At 36.4% G+C, this 24,748-nt stretch overlaps 2 protein-coding genes across 13 annotated transcripts in view; one reads left to right on the forward strand and one right to left on the reverse strand.

The window, feature by feature from the left end:
• Positions 1-87: 87 nt before the first annotated feature.
• Positions 88-21,323, forward strand: Pten (phosphatase and tensin-like protein). Of its 11 annotated transcripts, XR_006261126.1 has the most exons (12): positions 1,951-2,077; positions 4,128-4,263; positions 4,348-4,567; positions 4,991-5,120; positions 5,208-5,486; positions 5,639-5,784; positions 6,098-6,261; positions 6,729-7,010; positions 7,394-7,568; positions 14,361-18,091; positions 18,604-18,772; positions 18,864-21,323. XR_006261126.1 is itself a non-coding variant. In XM_043419890.1 (10 exons), the coding sequence occupies exons 1-10, from the start codon at positions 2,028-2,030 to the stop codon at positions 10,880-10,882; spliced, it is 1,755 nt and encodes a 584-aa protein (XP_043275825.1). In that variant the 5' UTR covers positions 1,950-2,027; the 3' UTR covers positions 10,883-13,416. The 11 variants fall into 11 exon arrangements, 9 of the variants coding, with proteins under 9 accessions (XP_043275823.1, XP_043275825.1, XP_043275826.1 ...); XR_006261125.1 differs by having other exon boundaries at positions 18,604-21,323; XM_043419890.1 differs by lacking the exons at positions 14,361-18,091; positions 18,604-18,772; positions 18,864-21,323 and adding an exon at positions 10,710-13,416 and having other exon boundaries at positions 1,950-2,077.
• Mettl14 (methyltransferase like 14) overlaps positions 20,457-24,748 on the reverse strand; it is a 30,724-nt gene continuing 26,432 nt past the window's right edge. Inside the window, exons 1-4 of one of the 2 annotated variants that reach the window (XM_043419897.1) lie at positions 23,606-24,567; positions 23,022-23,192; positions 22,138-22,838; positions 20,457-21,929 (exon numbers count right to left, since the gene is read on the reverse strand). In XM_043419897.1, coding sequence (XP_043275832.1) covers positions 21,692-21,929; positions 22,138-22,838; positions 23,022-23,192; positions 23,606-23,662 — 1,167 coding nt within the window. In that variant the 5' untranslated portion in view covers positions 23,663-24,567 and the 3' untranslated portion in view covers positions 20,457-21,691. Of the gene's footprint in view, positions 21,930-22,137; positions 22,839-23,021; positions 23,193-23,605; positions 24,568-24,748 lie in introns of those variants that run through there. The other variant, XM_043419896.1, reaches the window with a different exon arrangement.

The following is a 24,748-nucleotide window of genomic DNA, read 5'->3' on the forward strand; positions in this document are numbered from 1 at the left end:
TGGCTTTATCAGAGGTGGTGGGAGAAAAATATAAATGCATTGCGCGTGCGTGTATATAATTCGCGAGATAGCGCCACCTGACATATGTTGCGTGAATTCGGAGTATAACGAGACCCGCAACAGGACAAAGCCCGTGGTACCCTCCCTTGTAATGCCGCACAAGGACCGGTGGTGTACTGCGTCCTCATCGGTTTATTGTAATCGCGATAACCCGCGTACGTAAGGTACCGTAAGCCTTACAAGAAAAAAAAAGTAACTGCTCTGTAATGGAGTGGAATAATCTGTGACTGCAAACTCTTGACATTTTTGGTTTATCATTTTCCTGATCTTTATTTTCGTTTTTTATTTTTATTTTTTTCATAAGCGTTCTGGGGAGACGCAGAAATGGTGTATGTGAAAATAGTTGGTCACGAATAAGAAAGACGAAAAAAAGAAAAGACACAATCAGATAGTGCACTCCGGTGGGAGTGCATCATCGGGGGAGAGAAGAAGAGAATCTTAGATGGACGCTATGACGAGCAGCAGCACTTCCGTTCACTAATTGAGCGTGACTTTTCTCTCTCTCTCCTCGAGATCTCTCCTGTACTCTCTCCTGTCAGTAGATAACTAAAAAAGAAAAAATCCGTAACCTTTGTTCTACGTTGGCTGTTCGTTGCTGTAAAAAAAACGCATTGGGGAGAGGTGCATTGTTATTTATTTGTTTTTATTGCCCTTGAAATCCTCTATATATTTTGTTCGTTGTTTCTCTCGCTGCTCGATTTGGAAAAGTCTTTGATTTGCAAGATCTGAAAGTGAGGTGGAGTCCGAAACACAGCAAGAGTTTGAAAACCGTGATCTTCGTTCGTAACATAAACGCCACAAATATTCGTGTGTGCCTTGCGTGTGTAAGTATTTTTTTTAAACAAATTGCAATTCTGTGATGCAAAAAAGGCTAAAAAAAATAATACCAGTGAGCGCACGAGAATATTACGAGCACACGAGGATGCTTCAGCTGTAGCTCGCCGGTGTTGAGTGCGTCGCGAGATTCCGACCAGTTTCGTGAAAGTCGAACGGAAGATTAAATAGAAAGAGGGCGAGAGAAAAAGAAAAAGACGGAAGAGCAGTGCTGATAAATTGCGTGGAAAACGAAAACGGGAGGAGAAAAGAGTGTAATTTTGAACAAAACAAAAAAAGAAGTATTTAAAGCGCGAGAGCGAGAGAGAAAGGAATCGGTCATCGTGCAACACCTGCGGTGCGGGGCTCCGATGCATTGTTGGTGAGTGAGTGTGTGTGCGCGCGCGTGCTTGCGTGGTCAGTAGAATTGCGTGTGAGATTCGTTATATACGTACGTATGTACACAGTATATATACATGTGTATACGATATTACGTGAGTGTGTGAGTCGCCGCGAGAGAGCGCGTGGTATGACAGTTGCCCTTGCGTATATGTGTGCGCGTACGTGCAAAAGTGTACGAACGATTTTGAAGGTATATTCACAAAGAAAAAGAATTGTTGGGCAGGAGACCGAATTTCACCAGTAGGCTTGCAACGACCTGTATTCATTCTTTTTGTCGCTTTTTTACACTTACAAACAATTTTTTTAAATTAATTTTCGGTGGTTATACCGCGCAAAAAGTTCTCCTCATTTTTACTGGCGAATATCTGTATAAAAATCATCTGATCTTCTTCTTTTTTATAATAAGCTGAAAATGGCATTCTTCAAACTTTGCTGGTATTGCAGCCTTCACTGCTGGATGTTCTAAAGGAGAATGTACAGATTCGGAGCCTTCAATTTTCTAGTTATCCAGCTCATTTTTTAAGCTCCATTGCCCTGATCCTTCAATCGTTTTTTTTACTTTTTGTGTACGCACCTTTACACCTATACACGCACATACGTGCACATGCATAAAACTTGCGTTAGAGCCACTGTACATCGAGGGAGAGAGATAAGTGTAATACGTGAATATATAGATATATAATAAAAACGGAGAGATGTGAACGCGGCGCGGTTTCGTTCGCTAGTTATCCCGCGAGTACGGTAATATATACATGTATTTTGAAGTCTTTTTTGGATTTTCAACGTTTGCACACTTCAATCGGTATGAAATATTTTATGTCAGCATCGTTGATATTCTTGTATAAATGAATTTTATTTCTTTTCGACATCATTTTTCTTTCTCTTCGCTCAGGCTACACGTTTTCTCCGTTGCACATATGTACATGTATGCTTATATATATATACGTATATATAGGTGACGCGCGCGCGCTCCTCAAGAACCCGTGTGAAAACGGGTTCGTCGATTTCGTGGTTAGGCCGATTGGTGGGAGAGTCGAAATACACACGAGTTTTTGAGAAACGCAGAGAAACGTTATATATATTACAATGGTGCAACAAATTTTTACAGCTTTGCTTTACAGTTAAATAAAATGGAACGATTCAATTACTTCGCTACTGAAGCTCGATCAGTAAATTTTTAGAGATTTGGTTCCGCGTGTGGCCCGAAATTCCTGCAAGTGAACCATTCAGTGCGAATAATTATGTGAGAAATATATATATAGTATACACATGTACTGAAGTGGCGGAAGACTTATCATGAAAAGTGGGAGTGTCGCGCATGTCGCGCCTGAACATGCTCTGATTTCTCTTTTTTTATTGTTTTGAATTGCCTGCTGAGAAGAACCAAACCTATACGTACGTTTTTTTTGTTCATATCCCTTCCGAGTTTCTCCGTCTTCCGTGCTCACTCATTCTCTCTCCCTCTCTCTCGCTTTTCTACATACTAATCCCAAGTCGTATCTCGCGCGCGTTCCTCTTGCATTCGCGACGCGCGTTCGTCCTACATCCACAAAAACCATCGCGAGTACAAATTATTTCCCCACTGCGGCTCCAATTATTTTCTAAGATAGGGATGCTAGAAAAAAAAAGTCTTTTTTGTCTATAAGTATTTTTATATTTCACCTGACACATTCGAAACCGAAATTAAATTAACTGAGATTCAAAGAAAGAGAAAAAAAAATGATGAAAGAGTTCTAGGAAAAAAACTAGCGAATCGTGATTTTTTAGCGTCGAGAAAGGCATTCCTAACCTCTAAATAAAAAGTGTACGTGCGATTCCCATTCCCCGTAAACCACAAATGTTCGCGTTCGTTTCGTTCCCAAATATATTCGAATTTCACTGTTTTTCGTAAATATCAGGTCCAATAATTATCCATCAGTGGTGAACGAAAGTTTTTATGGAGTAATAAAAGTTTGTCGAGTGTATCGATGAAAACGTTCGGAATGGATGTCACGAAAGTGTGAACGGATCATTTGAGGTGTTTTTCCACATTCAACTATACTTCTCGTCCGTCCAGTGTTCTTTTTTCATTCAATTTGGATCTGTTTCATCGTTTACTCGATATCACATTTCCATTTTGCTGTTCGGATATACATTCCCCATGGTCGTTGCCTTCTCAACATGCATTGATCTGTCTGTTCCTTTCTTGCTCAATCACTGCTGCAACGAAATTACCAGGAACACTTTTTTTTTTCATTAAACCTAATGGTTGTGATACTTTCATTTGTATGAAATCCAACCAAAATTTTGATTGAGCAAACATAAAAGTAGAGTCAAAGAACAAGAATAATGCTTGAGCGCCATGATCGTGATAACAAAAAATGCTATGTTCATCGGAAGTTACGTTGTATGCTACGTGCAAGCTTTTTGAATAAAGAGCTATGCTAGAATATAGCTGGTTATCGCGCTGCGTAACTTTGTGCTTCGAACATTTGAGTGTCACATTCAGTCTGTCAAACTGTGGTTCATCCTTTCTCTTTGTTGTGTTTTTTTTTATCTTGCATACAAAGTTGGTGGTGGTAGTGAACTCTGAGTTATTTTCTTAATGACTGTGTGTGAATAAAAGAATGGAAAAGAATCATAAACATTTGTAGAGGAGAAAACGTTCTTTGAAAAATATATATATTTCGATCAACATGTGTTAATGAATATATTTGTTAAAATATATATACACGTATATGTTTATATATATTCATAACTTCATATTTACGCATTCCTTTTATGGAATCAAAAGCCAAAGAGGACCGTCATCATGATTCATAAGACCCAAGACCCGTGCTCTGCGAATTGATGGGTTTATGTTTTTCCTGCAGGAGACCCTCGAGCAGTCGGCTGAATAACAAAATTTCTGAGCACATATCGGCGTCTGTAACACCCCTCCATGTTTGTCTGGAGGAACAGGGAGGACCAGAACTGGGCTCGTGTGACGCCTCGGCTCGCAAGTCACAGGTATTCATCCATAAAAACTAGATATACCCTATGTACTTTCACTACTGGAATAAATCTAAGGTATTTTCAATCTTTTTTTTCTAGGTCAAGGGTAATCAAGAATATTGGGAGGACAAGACAAATTCAGTGGCATCACGAACAACCGAGGCAGGATCTACTACAAGTGGGTCCGGGGAGCTAAGACACAGCCAGCCAAGCATGGCAAATACCATAAGCAACATGAAAATGACTAACCCCATAAAGGGGCTTGTCAGTAAAAGGCGCAAACGCTTCACGGAAGATGGCTTCAATCTTGATCTGTCATGTATCCTTTTTCTTCAAATTATAGTCACAAGTCAAATTTAAATTTGAGCTTAATTTTTATAAATAAGGAGGAAAGTTACTCTAGTATTTAGAATTGCTGATAAAAATCATTGATTTTGAATAGATCCTGAAAAAATAATTTATCAGCGTTTACGAAATACGAATATCTGCAGAAATGATTTGGTGTTTGCATCGTTTGGGAGTAACGACATTTCTTAGATTTTTTCGCAGGTTTCTATGCAGGGTTATTCAGGAAATTTAGTTTTATAATTGAAGTGTTGGGAGAGAAGACACGAAAAATTAAGTTTTCGTTTCATCAAAAAAGTTATTGAAAGTTCGTGACAATGTATCTGGAATTCCGGGTTTGAATTTACATCGAATTCACAGATAGGCTAATTTTTTCCTTAATGAAATGAAAATATAGATATACGGGATAACTTGATTGCCATGGGTTTCCCGGCGGAAAAATTGGAGGGCGTTTACAGGAATCACATAGACGATGTCGTCAAATTTTTAGAGTCCAAACACAAGGATCATTATAAAATTTATAATCTGTGAGTATCCAAAATCTCTAACAATTGCTAATACTCCGATTTCCTCTTTTTTTTTTTAACATAACACTGAATGAATGATTTCAACAGCTGTGCCGAGCGAACATACGACTTCAAGAAATTCAAGCAACGAGTTGCTATCTATCCGTTCGACGATCACAATCCACCGAAACTCGAAATGTTGAGACCATTTTGCGACGATGTTCACGAGTGGTTGTCTCAGGACAGAAAAAACGTCGCAGTTGTACATTGCAAGGCGGGTAAAGGAAGAACTGGTGTTATGGTATGCTGTTATCTGTTACACATTAAGCAATTTCCAACAGCAACGGAGGCACTGAATTTTTATGGGACTAAGAGAACGCATGATAGGTAAGTTTCAGTTTCTTTTTTTTGATGAATCAATCAACTCGTTATAACATTTATGAAAGAATCATTAAGGAAGAAAAAACAATACTAATTGTTCGTTTCAAATAAATCGAGGAATTTTCAATTTCTTTAAAGAGTCGTATTATTGTTAACAGGAAAGGGGTGACTATACCTTCGCAGAGGAGGTACGTTGGTTATTACGCGACTCTCGTTCAAGAGGGTCTTAACTACCAACCGGTTACTCTGGTCCTTCGACAAATACAACTCGATCCAGTTCCCAATTTTAATGGAGGTCAAGGCTGTGAGTATCCTTGTTTAAGTTATACACATTCATGTGTTTTTGTACGTATCATTTGCGATTGCAATGCATGAGAGGATAGAGCACCGAGTATCACATTACAACTGCATTATCACGCGTTGATGTGAGTTTCGCATTTCATTACCGACGCGAAAGAGAGAGAGAGAGAGAGAGAGAGAGAGAGAGAGAGAGAGAGAGAGAGAGAGAGAGAGAAAGAGAACGAAAGAAAGAAAGACGGAAGGAAGGGGAGGGGGGAAAACCGAAGATGCTGGAATTTTAATCGACTCTAACAACGTTGCTTTATTGTTTGTTACAGGCTTTCATTTTGTGATATCGGAATCTAACAAGAAGGTATTTAGTTCGAAAATTTACGATGTGAGAAAAGGAATGTCATCAATGTGCATTCCCCTGGATCAAACTGTAGCTCTTACCGGTGATATCCGTGTAGATTTTTTTAACCGGCCAAAGGTGAAGAGAAAAGTTAGTATATTTGAATATATTTACTGTTTTTCATTTTTTATTTCTGTTTACTTATATTTTTTTGTTAATATTCTTCTGAGTTTAGATTCTAAAATAATAATTGGAATCATTCAAAAATTATTTTACTGAAATAATATTCGATTACTATTAGTTAATCATAAAATTCCGCAATTTGATGATTTCATTTTTTATCATTTTAGAATGTAAACTTTTTACTTCATTCGCTTCATTTATTTCTACTTTTTATGATTTTTTTTTCGCAATTGGGATTCTTTTTTGCATTATTATGTACGTCTTCAATACTATAATCTTACAATAACGAATATCATACGAATCCTAAGGAAAGATTGCAGCGCTGAGAAATCGAAATTATTTATATGAAGGCTTCCAAACTCTTCAAGGGTAGTTGAGGTTTGGATGGTTTTCCATTTTTTAAAAATAAATTGATCTTTTATATTTTGATGCAGGAAAAAATGTTTCACTTTTGGTTCAACACGTTCTTCGTGCGAGAACATTTAACGCCCGAATACGAGAATGGTGAAATACCGATCGAAAGATCGACGAGAGCATTGAGCTGTGACGGTACGGCTATGGAATTGCCAATGGTAACGTCGCATGCGAAACCAAGAGCCGGCTCGTTAGCGAGCCTTGGGCCGATGCCACCGGCTCTCGTTTTAAGCATAGATAAATGGGGTTTGGATGGTGCGCACAAGGACAAACATCACAAGGACTACAGTGCGGATTTTAAGGTATGACGACAGCGATCGATCATCGATTTTCCTGATTTTAAGGAGTCATCGTCAATCTCTGATTCGAAATACTCCAGTTTTTTCATTCTTTCAATGTATATTTTTTCTGATTCTTTACGAGATGGAAACGATATCAAATTTGTTACGTAAAAAATGTATTTATTGCACATTTCAATACTTTTTTCGTTCCATCGCTCCATCCAGTATTCATCGTCGAATGTTCACTGAATGCTATTTTTCTTCATGTCTAATTAACTGCGATAAGAAAGGATGAATAGAATGCTGTACAATTAAACTTTTTTCATGAATAAAATAGTAAATGCCATTAGGAGAATGATAATAATAATAATATGATTAATTTGAGCAAAATAAATAAATTGCAGGTTAGTTTGTTAATGCATCGAATGGGTGGTGGAATGACGCAGGCAGTGCCCGCGAGCGTACCGAGGTCAGGCGGTGTACAGATAGGGATGAGCGGGCAAGAAACGCCAAGCGAGTCCAGCGAAGCTGACAGTAGTGAGTGCGACACGACGGGTGACGAGGACGGTTGGGAATCAGGTGAGTCCTCTGCATCTCTGATGGCGAATCATCATTCAATAACACACAGCAGTAGTCGTACACACGCAAATACGAATCAGCACCACAGATCTAGTCTAAGGGAATGCGCCAAGAGTTTTTTATCACGTGGTGATAAAGAGAGAAATAGTCAGAGACTAAATGCCGGTACAACGAGCGCGAAGCGTTCGTCGACCTTTTCACGTCCGACGACTTTAGACACATGAAAGCACGAAAATGTTATGCCCGGAAAATTCGTAGTGTCTCGTCACTTCTGTTTCCTTGAGCCTCCAAACTGTGACTCTTCTCTTTTTTTTATTCTCTATTTTTTTCTCCTTCAATATCATTCGCTCCCGGACGAGCGTTCGTGTTGTGGTGGAATGAGAAAAAATAAAAACACAAAAACCGATACAGATCCAACGATGGCTTAACTGTTACTTAGGATATTCATTGATTGAATGTATAAAAAAAAAAAACAAACAAAAAAGTAAAAAAAAAACAAAAGAAACATGATTTATCATCGATGGATAACGAATAATGTACATGTGTGTTCTTCATGCATCGTATGTTAGACATTGTACTCTATATATATCTTAAATATATATATATAAATGTATATATATACATTCGTTAACGATCTGACAAGATTTTCATTTATTCTCTCGTTTCCGTTTTAATACGTTCTGTTTTATCTTCTTTCTTTCTTTGCTTCGACCAAAATGTATTATTGACAATCAAATGTTACAAATTACTAGACTATGTACGATAGATTTTTCTCAAAAGTGTTTTTTACAATTGTCATCTGCAAGGAAAATGATCGGATCGATAGGGAGGAGGCGTGCTTGAGGAAAAACAGAAACGAGAGATGGTTCGTTTTTTTCTTCCCTCTGATTTTCTATGATTTTGGCATTAGTCGAGCAGCTAATTATCCATTTAAACGTTCCGAGTAAACAGGATTCGTCGAAAGTGCCACTGAAACATCGAGTCCTGAGAGAAATAATAGTGAAATGAAATGCCAAGTTTCGAAGAATAAAGGGGGAAGGAAAATAAAAGAAAAATTCTCCGGTTCAATTGTCGTGCGTCCGAAATAGATTTATGTGATCGGGTATCCAATGAATTTATACTACTTTTATTTATTCTTCCTCGTTTATCGATCAATTTTCACGGGCAAATGATCAATTAACCCTTCTTGCGTACTTGAGATCTAGTCTCACATATTCGTCTAGATTTTCTCGTTAGAGAAAGAAAAACACGAAGTTATTGATGGGGAGAAAGGAAAGAGATAGAGAAACAATCATATTTCGTAGTTGAATCGAAAGAATTTTGTTGGTAATGTTGAATACTGATTTACGTTCGGCATGTTATTGCAATCGCACATTTAAAAAGAAATAAAAAAACGAGGAAAAAAGTATAGCGCACTTTGCGTCGAGTGAGATTTCGAGAATTTGTCCGCATGCTTTCGTTGAAACATTTGTTCACTTTTCTCCTTTCTGATTACATTTATCTTCTCGAGGAAATTATATTTTCGTTTCTTCCCCTTTTTTTCTCCGTTTCTTTACGGAGCACCATTTTTTCTCTTTCAATATTTTCGCTGTGCACTATCGCCCTGTTTTGTTATCTGTATGTGGACCGTGACACTCTCGACGTTCCGTGAATCTGTACTCGTTTCAATGCTGTTGAAATGACAGAATAAACAATTGAACGAACGAAAACAAGTGTTCTCAAAGGTAAATTTGTACCTTGGATGATTTTCAAAGATTTATTCTTCTTATAACAAAAGTTACATTTTCCTTTATTTAAAACGAGTCGATGCACAGATGAGCGGGTACGAAACGGGATTTTTAATGGTAGATTGATTAAAATCTTTCCTACTTTCTTATTTGAATTTGTGTATGTTACGTTTCAAAAACGTATTCTCGAATCTTGCGATAGGAGCAACGAATTTCCGAAACTTACGAAAAAAGGGGTAGCTAGTAATGGAAAGAAAGTCGACGATATCAATGCCATAAAATCGGTCATAGAGAGTGTTCAAGCGTTGAGGAATGCAAGAAGAAAAGTCTCGTCTTTGGGCATCTTTCGAAGCGAACGAAATTTCTTTCCCATCAAATTTCTCATTCGTCGTGTCTGTTTCAATTTTATAGAAGCGGTCGTAAAATTGAAACTGGGCGATGGTGAAGAAAAATGTATGAATAACGAAAAAAAACGCTGAATTCTCATTTATGATCAATCGAGTGGAAAGAACGAAGTACAGATTCAACACATTTCTTTTCCTTTTTGTTTTCACAACGTAATAGAATGGAGTTAAACGTTTTTTCTTCATTTTTTTTTTAATTTTTTTTTTTTTTTATTTTCTATAAACTAGCCGATATGTGTAATTGTTATTGAACGTCGAATGTAAAATATTGTTAAGTCGTACGGATTATTGGAGATCGGAAAATTTTGCCTCGGGGATTACAGAATACCTTTTGTTTCGTCGTTCGAGTATTCTCCGTGTCCGCGCGTTATCTTTGAAGAAAATCTGTTTTTTTTTTCGGAATAAGTCGAAAGTTTGTTGAGAAAAAAAATCACGATCGCCGTGTCGATCCCCGCGGTATTCTGTACCCTTGGAGCCCGCCAGACGAAAAGAAATTACGATAAAATACATGTGGAATGAATAAATAGAAAAACAGTTCGTAAATGCGAACTCTAATAGACATAAGTAGCAATTAATTCCCGTTGATGTATCGATAATGCATAATTTGACAAATCTTTGTAGAGAATTGGAATAGACGGTGCCTCAATGTTAAAAACATAAAAGCGAGAAGAAAAGAAAATAAAAAACGATATATTATAATATGACACTGCATAATATCTCTACCGTAGTTTATAATACTTGTCGGATTAGTTTTTTCTCTTGGCATTCGCGATTCGTAAATCGAGCATACACAAAAATTCACAATTACATACGTTTTCATACACATGATGGTGTTTCAGTTTTCATTTGAAACTCAAAATTTTCGATTCTCAGCTTTTGAATGTCCGGACGACCAGAAAAACTTATCAAAACACAATAATCTGAAGTTCGACAGAATTTAACACTCACGATCGAACGTTATATATGCACATTATCAGTTTTGTACTTTCGTGGCTATTCGCTTGTTTCAGATGTTTTTCTTTCTAATCGGACGTTATCGTTTTTGCCAAACGAACTTACTCGTATTCGATCCTCAACGATCTATTATTTTTCAAGATGTTCTGCTCGAGGTTACATTTTTACGTTCCTGATACAACCATTTTTCACAAACGTCAATTTTGAGGACTGTACAGAGAGCGCGTAGAACATTTTTGCTTACTCTGCTCGAGTTTTCGCCGACGATCATCGTCTTTTCGGAAAGTCAATTTTTGACTCTACCACCTTCATACGAAGAGTACTTTTCAAGTTTCGAACGATGAAATCACGAATTTCCACTCCCCCCTCGAGCGATCTTATTTCGCGAGAGAAATTCTCCTTCAGAGGTTGACAATTGAAAGGAAATAAAAATGGAACACCGTCAAATGCATATGGAAAAGTTCATGCCGGCCCGAGTCTTTGGTTTATCTATATCTTTTCTTCAGTTATCGAAAGAGCTAAAATTTTTCAGTGCTGCATAATCGCGTGGTTTTAAAAAACTTGAAACAACGCAATTCCCCTTCGTCTCAAACGTTATTTATCGTTTCCGAGTGCAACTAAGATTGGATCAAAAAGCTGAGTCGAACAAACTTCGTTTACTTTGACAACTTTCGAATGAAAGTGTAAAATTGAATGGCGCGATTGGGAAATGCTCACAAATTTGTGGCTACGGGCATACCCACAAACACAAACACAAACAAATAAACATGTAAATATACAACACGCATTTATTAATTCTCTGAGCGAAAATGCGATGCGTTAAAGTTGAAAAGAGCTCAGTATCTTGGAGGATTGATTGATTGATTGATTGACGAAAAAACACTACCTCCGTTTCACCTTTCAAGTAAATATCATGACTGTGTTAATTATTTTAGTGTAAAGTTCAATTTGATTGTGTGTTGATCAACGTTATGAGCGAGACAGAGAAGGAGATTGACTGAGAGTACGAACGAGTATCGACAAATGTATATTAACCGGTTGACTGATAAGCTTCTTTTCAGTTATCGTGCCAAAACTGATACGAGCCAATAAGTTACCGAAATATACGAAAATTTGTCTCTAGGATTTTCGAGGCTGCTGATTCCATTCCCAAATTTAGTTTTCACTTAACTACCTTTGAGAGAAGAGTGAAAATGAGAGCATAACGTTTCAGATTTTTCAATTTTTATGTCACATTACATAAAAATTTCGAGTTTTTAGCATACTAAACTATTTTATCAAAATAAAATCCCATTTACTATTGCCAAATGGTTAAAAAATAAGGATTGAGGGTGACATTTTCAGATTCTTTACTTGCATGTTTTTATGCTATATGACATGAGAACTGAACGTTTTTTTAGGACACTAGACTCCTTTATCGAAATAAAACAAAATTCGCTATCCTGAAAAGGGGTGAAAAATAAAAATATATGCTGTTTTTCATAAAATTTTTACGTTTTTTATGACACTAGAATCATTTTTTGGAAAAATTATAAATTCACCCTCGAAGGGATGAAAAATTAGGATTCAGAGGGAAATTTTTTTATTTCACCCTGACATTTAAAATTGACTAAATGGGTTGTTTTCTCAATCGGAAGGTTTTATGCTATGTTTCATAGAAACTCTACTTTTTGTAGGATATGTCTTCATCAGTCAGTTGATCGGTATTGTATAATATACAAATTCAAAAAACTTTATCAATTGTCGATCAATTTTGACAAAAATGGATGAACGACCGTTTTCAGTTTTCTTCCTGTACCTTTATTTTTCACACCTCTGAGGGTAGTGAATTTTGTTTTCTTTCGATAAGAGTCCGATACCCTAAAAAATATACATTTTTTATGTAATAGCGCATAAAAATTTTCCATTGAAAAATCTAAAAATTTCACACTCAACCTTCGATTTTCACCCCTTTTAAGGGTAGCAAGGTAAAAATTAAGTTCGGAAATGTCGCAATCGTTTGAAAATTAAAACCGTTATATCAATACACATAAAATACAATACCAGAATGGGCCTGATTTTTTTTGTACATATATGCTACAATATCAGTCAACCGGTTAATAATAGCTCAATCTTTATCTTGAAATCAATTCGTTTTTTGTCTTTTTTTTTTCGGAACATGGATTTTTTTTTCTTCGTATGGTTGAATGAATACGCGAGAGAGTGTAAAAATTTGTTGGGAGTAAAGCGCGTTGCTTTCGTCTCTTCTTTTCACAGTTTGGTACAATTTGCATGCTGTTTAATCGTCGAACTATAAGCAAACGATAATTGTTTATTCGATTGCCAATTTACCAGTTAAATTATGGCGAGAGTCTTATGTACAATTGCTATTGTATTTTATATCTATTATTTTGTGATATTATACTTATTATTACTATTTTATCATCATCATCATCATTATTATATTATCGTCACTATTATTATTATTATTCTTATTCTTATTATTATTATTCTTAATGTAATTAGGATTAATATTGCGATGATTATTCATAAAGTAGATACTGCTACTACGAACATTATGTTTTGTCGAACAACTTGTTAATGTTTGTACAACGTTTAGCACTACACAAAAACACTGAAAAATAATCGCTACATTCACGTACCACAAAACATAAAAAACAATTCGGAGCCTCTTTTGACGTCTATCACTCCTGCTTTTAATGCTATCACTATGTTAACTATTTCTGAGATAAAGAAGGAACAAAATATACCATTTCACTGTTATAACCCTGTATATTACTTATTTTATTCTTTTACACTCGTTCGTTATTTTTTTTCCCATGGTTGCTTTTTTTCTATTTAGAGTCCCAATGTGCGAGCTCCCTTAGTCACAAGTTTCTCGTGGATAAATTTAATGTTCATCCGTGATTGAAGTTTTTACGAACAAGACACTGTCACAAATCTCTTTTCTCAAATTGCCATTTTACTTGTTTGCACCATGCACCGCTGTCACTGTTTCTGTACAATTTTCTTTATCTTCAGTTCCCTTGTGCCCACACGCGTCTCTAGTTAATTTGAGTGTGAATGTTTTGTCAGAATTTGCGTTTTATGTGATTGTATATCGCACGTGAGTTTCTCGACTCTCTATTTTATCTTATCGCATGCTTCTTCAAGCGTTTAGACACTTTACTGTCTTTGGTAATTCACGCTAGTTTTTCTTCGAGAGATTTTTAAAATGTCTCATACTAGCATCACCGTTGCAAGCGATTTGCGCTCAGCCTTGTTTTTCAATCTTTAAATCACTTAATCAATCTCGTTGTATCTGATCATCGAGATTGCCAGTTGTTGATACTTTGCAAAAATTTTATTTCAATAAATATTTATTTTGTATTTGAAGAAAAAAGAATTGATCCAGAATAAATATAAGTTTATATTTTTTCAATTTTGACATTTGAGAATAAAGGATTGACAACCGCACAGTTGGGGTTGAATTGTAAACACGGAAGTCAAGTTTCCTATGATTGATTTTCAAAATATCGGTCATTTTCATTTCGAAGTACAACATTTTCGGCGATCTCTGATTCTCAGATAAAATCTACCGTTCTCCGTTCATTGTCATTAATTTTCATTGAAAAAATAATTGTTTTCGTTTGTTTTTTCATTGAAAAAATTGGCTCATTTGACTTATTCACTTGTGTATCTCTCTGTGTGTCTGTTCGCCCGGCCAGTGGACTTGGATCAGCGTGTGGGCCGGTACCGCCTTCTCTCCGATGGAGGGATGATAGATGTTTTGTGAGAGACCCTCGTCGTCCATCATCTTCATTCACCCTTGAGCCTCCGATCGTATCACTGAGATTAACTGAGTCTTAAAGCTCTTACGATCGTGCATTGTCGCGTCGTTTCATGTCTATGTGAGCAAAGAAACAAAAACGATCCCTTCGGAGCATTATTGTCCGAATAATTCGCTAACACCATCGACGATCATCGAACTATTTCCTGCCCATTTTATCGTGTCTTTGAATCTCGATTATCATCATCATCGTCATTATTCAGGGACTAAAATCTTGTGGCTGATTATCGCGTTGCTATAATTCGAGACATAGAAAAGAGAATTTTTCAATGAATCATCTGCAAATTATTAACATTTTTCTTAAAAACACCAACGATTAGATGTGAACGTTCATTTCGATATTTCGAGTTTCTGTGATAGAAAATTCGCTCTGTTTACATTGATGAGTTGATGCTGAATTTTGTAAAACTGCCTCCCACATCGGGGATTAACACAAGAAACGATAATATTTTAGAAACTTTGTCTCGAGTGAAGAAGACGTTAAGTCGATATGAAAATACTTTTTATAAAATTGCCCATCATTTTCTTCCCCGCTCGTTTTCATCTATCGATGGAGTTTCGTTAGACGATGATCAAAGATAATGGTGACAAGCAATAAATTGAGAACCTCCGCAATCTATTTGTACTAACGAATTCTTCATTAACAATTGCTCAGCGTGCACATATTTTATGATTTTTTTGCGTTAAATGCGCGGTTTATATCCGGCCTTCGGTCATTTTCAACTTCTTCATTATCATTATTTCATACATGTGGAGAATAATATAGTATTCGTCAGAATGCATAAGTTTGTAGAGCAAATAAAAAAAAGTTTCTGCGCAGAGCTTTAAGGATCGTAGGCACTTAGTGTCACCGCATATTTTGTCTCGATGGGCTTTGGCAGATTCCTCGTTTACATTTAAATTCATTTCAATACAACTTGTCATTGAACAAAATCTTTTTATCATTTTCAATCAGTTTATTTTGAAGGGAGACGATTTATATCGTCACTTCCGCCCCGATGAGGTGATAAATATTGACAGAATCTTTCGATGAAAGTAAAAAAACATGAAATGTTTAAAAACACTAAATCCTTCAAGTTCCAATCTTCATTTCTCTTAAGCACAACACCTTAAACCGCTCTCGACACGAATAACCTGTTTTTCCAATAGCATTTTTGGGTTATCGACGAAACCAATTCAGACATTCCCATTTCCCATGCGATGCAGTTGGGCGATCTGAGGCAAACGACGAGATACGAAGATGAGCGCAGATTAGAAATAGGAAAGGAGTGTCGGGAAGCGGCGAATGAACGAGTCACGTAATTGTAACGTAAGAATGAAAGAAAAAACGAAAAAGGAGAATCGTTGGAAGAACGAGGGATGGAGAGGATTTGTGAGGAGGCAAAATGACGATGAAGAAAAATTAACGATATATAAAAGCAAGACTATTTTCATAAGTGATAATTTATAAGTCAATAATATGCGTAACGAAAGAGAGAATGAGAGTGCGAGGGAATGTGAGCGTAATTTGACAATTAAACGTAAAAAAATTGACAAAAAACAGAAAAGAAAAATAACTAACCATGATTATTTCTCGCGATGGTTTTTCGACGCCCTGACCGTGGTCCATGATCACATCTTAATCGGTATCACCTCAAAAGGCAAATTCAAGCGACAGAAAATATACTGAGAAATTTTGTAGTATCGTCCAATTGATTGTTCATAAGATTTACGAATATAAAAAGCAATCCGTGTCTGTGAAAATGGCGTGTGTGTGTGTGTGTGTGTGCGTGCGATGTGTGTCTGCGTATGTGCGTAGGTCCGTTTTGTGAATGAAATTGAGACTCGACGTCGAGAGAAAAAGAGATTTATTGAATTTGAAAACCTCATCCGAAGGCGAACACGAATTTTCGTTATTGCCCATCAACACTGTTTGAATAATTATCTAACTCGATTAACGACCAATTATCATGCACGTGTCTGTGTAACGCATATGTATGTATATATATAACTCATAATTTATCTATATTTACATATGTGTTAGAATTTACAATAAGTATTCGAACAGTACAAAGGCTTAACATGAATCATTTGTTGTTCTGAGCAAGAATAATGGGTGAAACAGAACATGAAATATTCTTTTAAGGAAGGAACAAAAGATTACCACGCTCAAAATTACACCCTCAGCGCTGATGGACATGCTCGTTGCTTGAAAAGTTGTTTATCGCTCACGATTTGCACTAGTTATTTATGCGTTTCTGATTTTCTCACTCGTTTGTTTTGTGATAAAATGAATAGAAGTTTTCAATAATTTCATAATATTTCAAAAATTTTTAAGAAAAAAATCTTTAATTATGATTATCCGGGTAGACTCGAAATATACGTGGAAAATAAGGAGAAACGTTGGGCTGTAATTTTGAGCATGTGTTAATCTTCGCACTTGCCACTTACCGGTGCTAGCATAAATATATATTTTTTTTTGCAATAGAGCGGTCCTATTGAGAAAAAAAATAAGATGAAACAATATGAGAATGAGCCTTCTCACATTCAACGAGTATCAGTTATACGAACGTTAATACACCATGAAGGAGCGTCGTACACACGCGTATCTCTACACTCACTAAAAATAAGGAAGGAACGAAGAAAGAAGAGAGAAAAGGAAATGAATACGTTATGAAGGAACTCTTCCTTTGTGGCGAGGGGATTTGGACCTCTTGTAGAAATAATGACATTAGTTCTCGAGGAATGAATGTGAAAATGCGATTCGTGCGACGATGTACTTTCGTGATGTATCAAATTGGAAGCCAACCCTTGTGATTATTTCATATGCAAAATTGAGAAAATCCAATCAAAAGTTGAATCAAAATAAAGGAAATAAAAGTAGCAAGAGCCAAGCATTTGCGGAGCAACATTGATCGTGTGATTTATCTTCTTTTTCAAAAATTTCTCATTTTTTTCACTATATTTTTATGACGTGCGACATCATTTATCACAAGGACGTCAGGAGGGTGTACAGTTGACAACTAATGTCGTGACAATAGTAATATTGAAGGTTAAAAAAAAAGAGCGATCGAGCGAGCGAGAGATCAAGATTATTTATCTGTATCCCGCTTGTAAGATTATCATAAAATAATAATCAGCGAAATTTCAACGAGTCTCCAAATAGATGATTGGAGAAACAGAAGATATTAAATACGGGGATAATAGATTTCAGTTTTTCCTTCACTTCTCATCACAGGACGAACAACTATTCTACAATTTATTGAATAAATTATCGAATTTGAATTGATTGTACATAGGAATTTTTGAACTGTATTAGAGCCACATTAATCGCGATGAGAAACCAACATTTCCCAGTCGATCGAACGGGACACGATTCGCTTTCTGTAACTCTTTGTTCATGGTACATTTATAAATATATATACATATATATGTATATATACATATACATGTATAATATAAAAAAACACGAAACAAAAATAATATGACACGAAGGAAAGTTAGAAAATAAAAGGAAAATCGAAGGTTAATTTAAATATACGTTTATTTCGAGCGAATTTCATACTTTCACCTTTTGTCTTTCATGCACTCCTGGAATCGGCCAATAATATTTCCATACGGTACTTTTGTGTAAGTTTAAGCGCGGCTTATTGCATGCGAGCAAATATATTTTCATTGAATCAAATAACTCATTAACACCTCGCGTGGGAATACGACAAATCCCCGTTTTCGCCTAAAGTACATTTAGCAAAATCTTCGTACATGGGATTCTGCTAATTTGCCATATTTATCTTTTCTCCCCTTTTGTTACACCGATGCAAACGTGTCGCTCACAGCAGTGAGTATCATTCGATTCAATCAATTATTCAATTACAGAAAATATTTGGGTTGAATAACCGACCAATTGTATTCTCATCTCGAAATCAACATTGGAAAATCAGTCATTTATTTTCAGTGAGGAAATCGAGTTCTTTTCTTTGCTTTTGATGAATCAAGTGATGCTCGCTTTCGTTGTTTTGTGCTTTAGAGAGCAGAATTAATAATCATTTTGATCGCAATGTAATTTTAGTAAAATCATGACGCACTCGAAAAAAAAAAAAAATTGAAGATACAAACATGACTGACACTGGGTCTGCTTGCAGGGGAATCCACGTATTTGTGACTTTGAGACATGACTGATGGCGGGCCAATCAGAGCTAAACTCCTCACAGACGATCAACTCCCGACTGCAACACAACGCTTGATTACCAATTGATCAATCGCAAATACATCAATCATCGCATCTCCCGCCTGCCATCCGCTAAGCATGATGTTTGTTTTTTTTTGTTTTTTTTTTTTTTTAATTAATATATATTTTTTTTTCTTCTAATCGACCAACCGCATCCCTTTGGTCCTTCCCTAGATAATCGATTCGATAGGACAACGCATTCGGATATTCGGATCGTCATGATAAATGGTGTTATTTTAGTGGGATTCGAGAGACGTGCTTGAATCGGGGAGAAACTTGATTTAAATTTCGTTTTAAACTATGAATCAATCTAGTTTTTTTTGATATAATCAATAAAAAATTCCAAAGATTCGTGATTTCGAAAGAATAGAATTATTGAAAAACACTCTCGGTGATGTGTAGCAGATTTAAAAAATGTTCAAATCAGTATATTCATTCGCTTTACTTTTCTGTGATTTCTCATTTTCAAACACGTCCCTCGGGACTCTAATTCATTAAATCTTAGTTTAATTTCCGGCGATGAAGGATCCGGGCGTAGATGAAGGATCTGAGATGAGTTTATCAGGACAAAACTATCAACTTGCACAACAATGTTAAAACTTGATGAGATTTAATCTATAAGTAGTGTTTTTGTGTGCTGAAACGTGACGATTAAGAATATCATGTTGAAGGCCACTGTGATTAAAAACGTCTTGACGTTAGTTAATTAGGGACATTCTTTATTTATTTATTTAGCAAGATGAGGGTTAATCGGAACAGTAATGAGCCCGTATTTCTCGATGTTTATTATTATTGTTTACTAGACTTCTTGATAAACTGCGATTATGAGCGAGCAATTGACCTTTTTTTACGATTCAACATCTCCCCGGCACATTCGATTGAATTTGTTTTTTGTTTGTTCGTTTGCGAATATGTAACCGTTGCAAGCAGATTGGCGGATGGAAAACAATGCTAACGTTACGAATCACGATTACGATTCGCCAGCCTTTTCATCGATCGACTAAATTTTGTTTTGGCCTCTGGTCTTGGCCCCCGAGTACTAAAACTGTGAATAGAAATTTTTAAAACTCTTGACCCCAACCTGTCGTCATTTTTGTACATTTTCTGTTACTCTTTTCTCTCTTCGATCCTGATGCGGTGAAACCGCTTTGTTACAATAATCATCGAGCGAAAGTAGTCCCGGTACCGAAGCAGATTCAACCAATGAGAAAAGTTTAAATGCCTTTCGAGGAAATATATCGATATGACGTACGACGTATTTTTAAAAGAATCATTTCGCATTCAACCTATAGAGTACAAAGATGTTGACTTGATCTCAAATAGGATAAAAAGATAAAGATGAAAAAGAAAAAACGGTTTAGTAAGTTGAGTCTCCGCGAAAAGAATTTAGCATAAATTCATTAGCTTGAAATGACTTTTTTCACGTCTTGCAACAGAAACAACGAATGAGATCAACCATGAAAAGTGCACAATTGAGCTGCGTGGATTTGTTCACACTGTAAGCGTGACCAATTTTACTTTAACTCTATTTGGCATTGTAAAGCGCAAATTGACGTACGCAAAAGAAAAAAGAAGAAAACACGACACGTTGCTAGATTCGAAAGTACTATGTTTTCTTAGTACGGCTCCTTTTTCCACATCACGATCTAATTGATTGAAGTTTTAATTTATTTATTACAGTTAAATATAGATGCAAGTTTTAAAATATATCTAATCGTTTTTACAATCGGAAGGTACGAGCAATAAACAGTGTAAAACGAGTAAAAATACGCATAAAAAAAGTTTATTAAATTTACAGCCTACAATTCATCGGGGTTTATATTTGTTTGATAACGTTTCGGCGTGGCAATGTCAAATAGTATACAAAAATGTTTTTTTTTTTTTTTTAAATCTTTATTAACAGCAACTTGCGCTTTGCTGCCTTGATAGAAGGTCAGGCTTGATGAGAGCAACGAAAGCAATCGATGTCTAGCACCATTGCGTCGAAATGTTATTTTCACTTATTTCTTAGATTCTTCAAATCGAATTGCTGCTTAAACCGAAAAGATTATTCAACTTTTTCTCAATATCAATAGCGAACAAGCCTAATCCAAATGGATCGACTCGTTTCACAGAATCGATGATCTTTGATTACCCTTAGGGGAGTGTAGGACGATGAGAGTGCGATAAAATCGTTGCTTGTACGGTGAGAACCGTTGTTTATTGGCTATGTGATCTTAACTTTATAATTTAACGTAGAATTTAGTAGGCTCGATAGATAGGGACAGCAATCATAAATTTATACTCCTCTTGTAACTCTCATAGCGTTTTTTCTTCTCTTCTTTTTCTTTTGTGTCGAACTATTTTATATCCGGGATACAGTATTGTCATGAAAACATTTGAAATTGTGATCGAGGAGGATACGACGAAAGTTTTTGTACGTGCGTGAGTTTGCGACAATGAAAAGAAAAAGGAGGAAAAATTGATTGTAATTTGTTTTCGTTGACGACGATGAGAGAGTCGTCGATAAAATGTTTGAGTCAATTACAAGTGTGCGTGCTTCGACGATCGTCGAGACACGAATTGAGAGGAAATTGCGATGAAAAATCATCTGGAATTATTGTAAATCAATGGAAAAAATTCTACGTCAAAGTTTCCTGTTGTTTTTCTTTTCATCGCCCCTTCACACCTACGGAGTTTCAAACTTTTTTTTTTATCTATAAGGGGATATCATGTATCTACTTTATGTTGAATATATTGAATAAAAAAAAAAAAAACGACAAAATATAACGACACGAAAAAAACGATGGAGAGAAAAATTTTATGTAGAGAAAACAGTTAGAGAAAATAAAATCTTGGCGTCGAACTTTTGGTGGTGGGAAATGTTCGTATGGAGATAACCGAGCGATTCCTGGAACGTATCGCTTTTCAGAACAACCGCATCGAAATTTGGTGCTCCGTTGCCAAGGTACTGTTACAGTTGTGCGATTTTCGTTGCTCAAATGCTTCCTCCTCGAGGATTTTTACCTTCCTCGTCCACGTCCACGATTGAAGCCACCTCGACCACGACCCGAAACTTTTCCCTTTGGAGGAGGTGACTTTGGCCTGAGGGCCTCGATCCTCTCCGTACATCCGGTCGTTATCTGACCCGATGAAAAATAACTGCTGTACAGATCGGAGTTGAAATTGGTGTTGGTTAGCTCTGGACCCACTGTGAGCCAACCTGGACGGATCGTACTGTCACGGCCGAATAAATGGAGCCTGAAATCAAAGAATCGAGTATATTCGAGAGAACGAAATTTGATGCAATTTTTATCTATGCGATTTGCCGATTCATTTTTATCATTTATTTCTGACCAAAAATGTTCTGCATTCAACTCTCGTAAGTACTTTGATGATATCGAAGGATACTGGAAAGGTAAGTTTTTTCTATTCTTTTCCTTCATTCGTAAAAACATTCCTGAATTACCTTCTTCTGCCGAGACAAAAATGTTCGATGATATGGAATATTTCGACTGGCTTTTCGATGGAGCCGTACTCAGGTTCTTCCGATATAATAAGATCGATGTCGACATTAGCGTGTATAAAATCACCGTCGGTCGATCTTCTGACTGTCCCTTTAATTCCCATGAGACAGTGCTCTTTCGTTCTTTGTAGAACGGCTTTACTGTCGAGGTTTTTGCTGTGTCCCGGATTGTCGATATTGGTACGAATCCAGCAAATGTCCTCGCAACGTCTGAAGCCCCATTTACGTAAACAGAAACGCCCCATGTCAAGTCCGTCGCTGCTACCACACCATAGAAAAACGAAGCTTCGATTGGCAGCTATTTCACCGATATCAAGCTCCATTATTTGATCCCAGTTCCACAACTCCAAATTCGTTGCTCCACAAGTTCTCTGATATTCTTCAAGCGGAGGCTCTATCAGTATCACATCGAATTTGCAATTGAGCTCTTTAAGATTGTACTTGAGTAAATCTGTCTTCAAATACATTGGCGGAGTTGCTGTTTCCGATATCAAATCATCTTTTAACTTAATCAATTCACGGAGCTTTGGATATTCTTCGAATCTGTCCGCCAGCCCCACGTCTCTTATAAAATTCTGCGGTCTCTGACCGGTGTCAATGAAATGCTGACAGTAGTCATTGTGTGGATTTGAAGATTGAGTTCCCTGGAAAAATATAAAATGCGATCAGCTATGCTTTACTGAATAATAGAAAATTAATAATGGAGGCATTTTTTCAAATGAATAACTGATTCTTTCAATTAATATAACTTTGTAGCCGGAGACTGAATAGAAAAAATAATAAATTTTGTGATGATAGTTTTGCTTCACTTTTGAGTGGGCACTTACTTTTAAGAACGTCGATGAATCTTTGTAAACTATTTCATCAGCATTATCTTCTCTAGGATTTCTTGCTTCGTCGTCTGCTTTGGATGATCTTGCGTCGGCTCTTTTTTTTTGAACGCTGTCGATATCAGTGCCTAAGATTTGTCGGAGTTCATCGACATTGGCCACACCCAACTGTAAAATCCAAAATGATGCAGCACTTCAAACTTCTTCGGTAAGAAATGAAATATAATGTCACGCTCCGCAAAGTCCGAGGCAACACATAATATTCATCTTCGGTTCTTTGATAATGAAGTGAATAATCTTGCTTCTGGAGATGAACGTAAAATTCTGAAATGCAACGCTGACCTTTTACTTGCATTGCAAACTAAAATTTTCACAGCTAAAAATCTCGAATTCTCCTTGATAAAATACGGCATATATCTATTGAGAAGTAATGGTCCGAACAAAATAAAAATTTGTTGAGTGAGACAAAGTTTTTTCCACAAACGATTCGGATTTTGAAAAATAAAAAATTTGAACCCCGGCTCGATACGAATTTGACGTTTGACCAGTACAACGGAAAAATAGTAAATAAGTTCGCTTACTGTTTGTGCGAGTAGTTTTTTACGCTTCTGAGAGCGTTCACGTAGTGTCTGCAGCATTGTCAAATTATTTTAAATACTAAATCGTTGAAATAGTGGCAAAGAACGGATTTAATTATTAAAAAAAATAGTTTTTTCCATCCAGCTCGCGTATTGCACGAGAGGTTAGAAAATATACTGATTCGTGTTATAACCTCTACAGTCGAGAGAACAGTCGTTTTTGTAATTGATAGTACATTTATTTAAAAACATTCATAATCTTTAATATCACCGGAATTGTGCGACAATACATGGAAGACTATCGTTCAACATTTTTGTTTATTTCACATCGGTTAACTTTTGACAAACTTTGTCGCGTACGCGAGATTAAAATATATGCTATGTTTTGACTGGGACCGAGCCTTTTGCTCTCACCAACGTCAACCGTACCGAAGAGAAGAGTCAAGTGCGTTTTCATCGTCAAAGATATTAACGTATCACAAAATTCTTCAAACTGAATATAAAAACAATGATCCTCGCACGATCAAAAACAGAGGGAACGAATTTCCTTTAACAAAATCGTCACAAAATATTCGATCTATCACAGATATTGTCAAGCTCAACAGTACTTGATTTGAATATTTTGCCGCATCCGGTTCTCCAGTCCACTTTACTTACTAACAGAGCTCCGGTAAATCATTAGGTTTTCAAATGCTACCCAAAAAAATTGTAGTTTCTTAACCGTTATATCTTTGAAACAAGTTGAGAGATTTGAATTTAGATATTTCCAAATTTTTTAGATTCTCACAAATATTCCGACAGATCTTGAAAAACATTACTTTGAAAACAGTTCAGCGTATCGATCGATTACCAGCATTCGAATCAAGGAGAAATAGCGTCGCGTTGAAAAATAAGTCAATAAAATGAATAAAAAATAAAAAAATTTCGAAATATTTATGGAAAATGTCCGAACTGACGTCATGCAGAAATGGGCTGATGTGAGAGTGTATGAGGGAGCATATACGGAATCGAGCGAGTGTGGATGACAATAGTGTAGGTGAGGTGCGGGGATGCTCGGGAATCCCGCGTGCTTCTCGTTGCTCGTTGATCATGACGAATGATTCAGTAACGTCGAAATCGGCGTAGAGTCGACGGCGTTGTTTTCTC

This window comes from Venturia canescens, chromosome 5 (genome assembly GCF_019457755.1).
Source record: "Venturia canescens isolate UGA chromosome 5, ASM1945775v1, whole genome shotgun sequence".
Classification (NCBI taxonomy): Eukaryota; Metazoa; Arthropoda; class Insecta; order Hymenoptera; family Ichneumonidae; genus Venturia; species Venturia canescens.

Excerpts from the sequence above, each read along its gene's own strand:
- Pten (XM_043419885.1), top strand. The coding sequence starts at position 2,028 with ATGTATTTTGAAGTCTTTTTTGGATTTTCAACGTTTGCACACTTCAAT. Across the intron at positions 4,568-4,990 it reads CTTCAATCTTGATCTGTCAT|ATATACGGGATAACTTGATT; the intron begins GTATCCTTTTTC and ends ATGAAAATATAG. Across the intron at positions 5,785-6,097 it reads TTTTAATGGAGGTCAAGGCT|GCTTTCATTTTGTGATATCG; the intron begins GTGAGTATCCTT and ends TGTTTGTTACAG.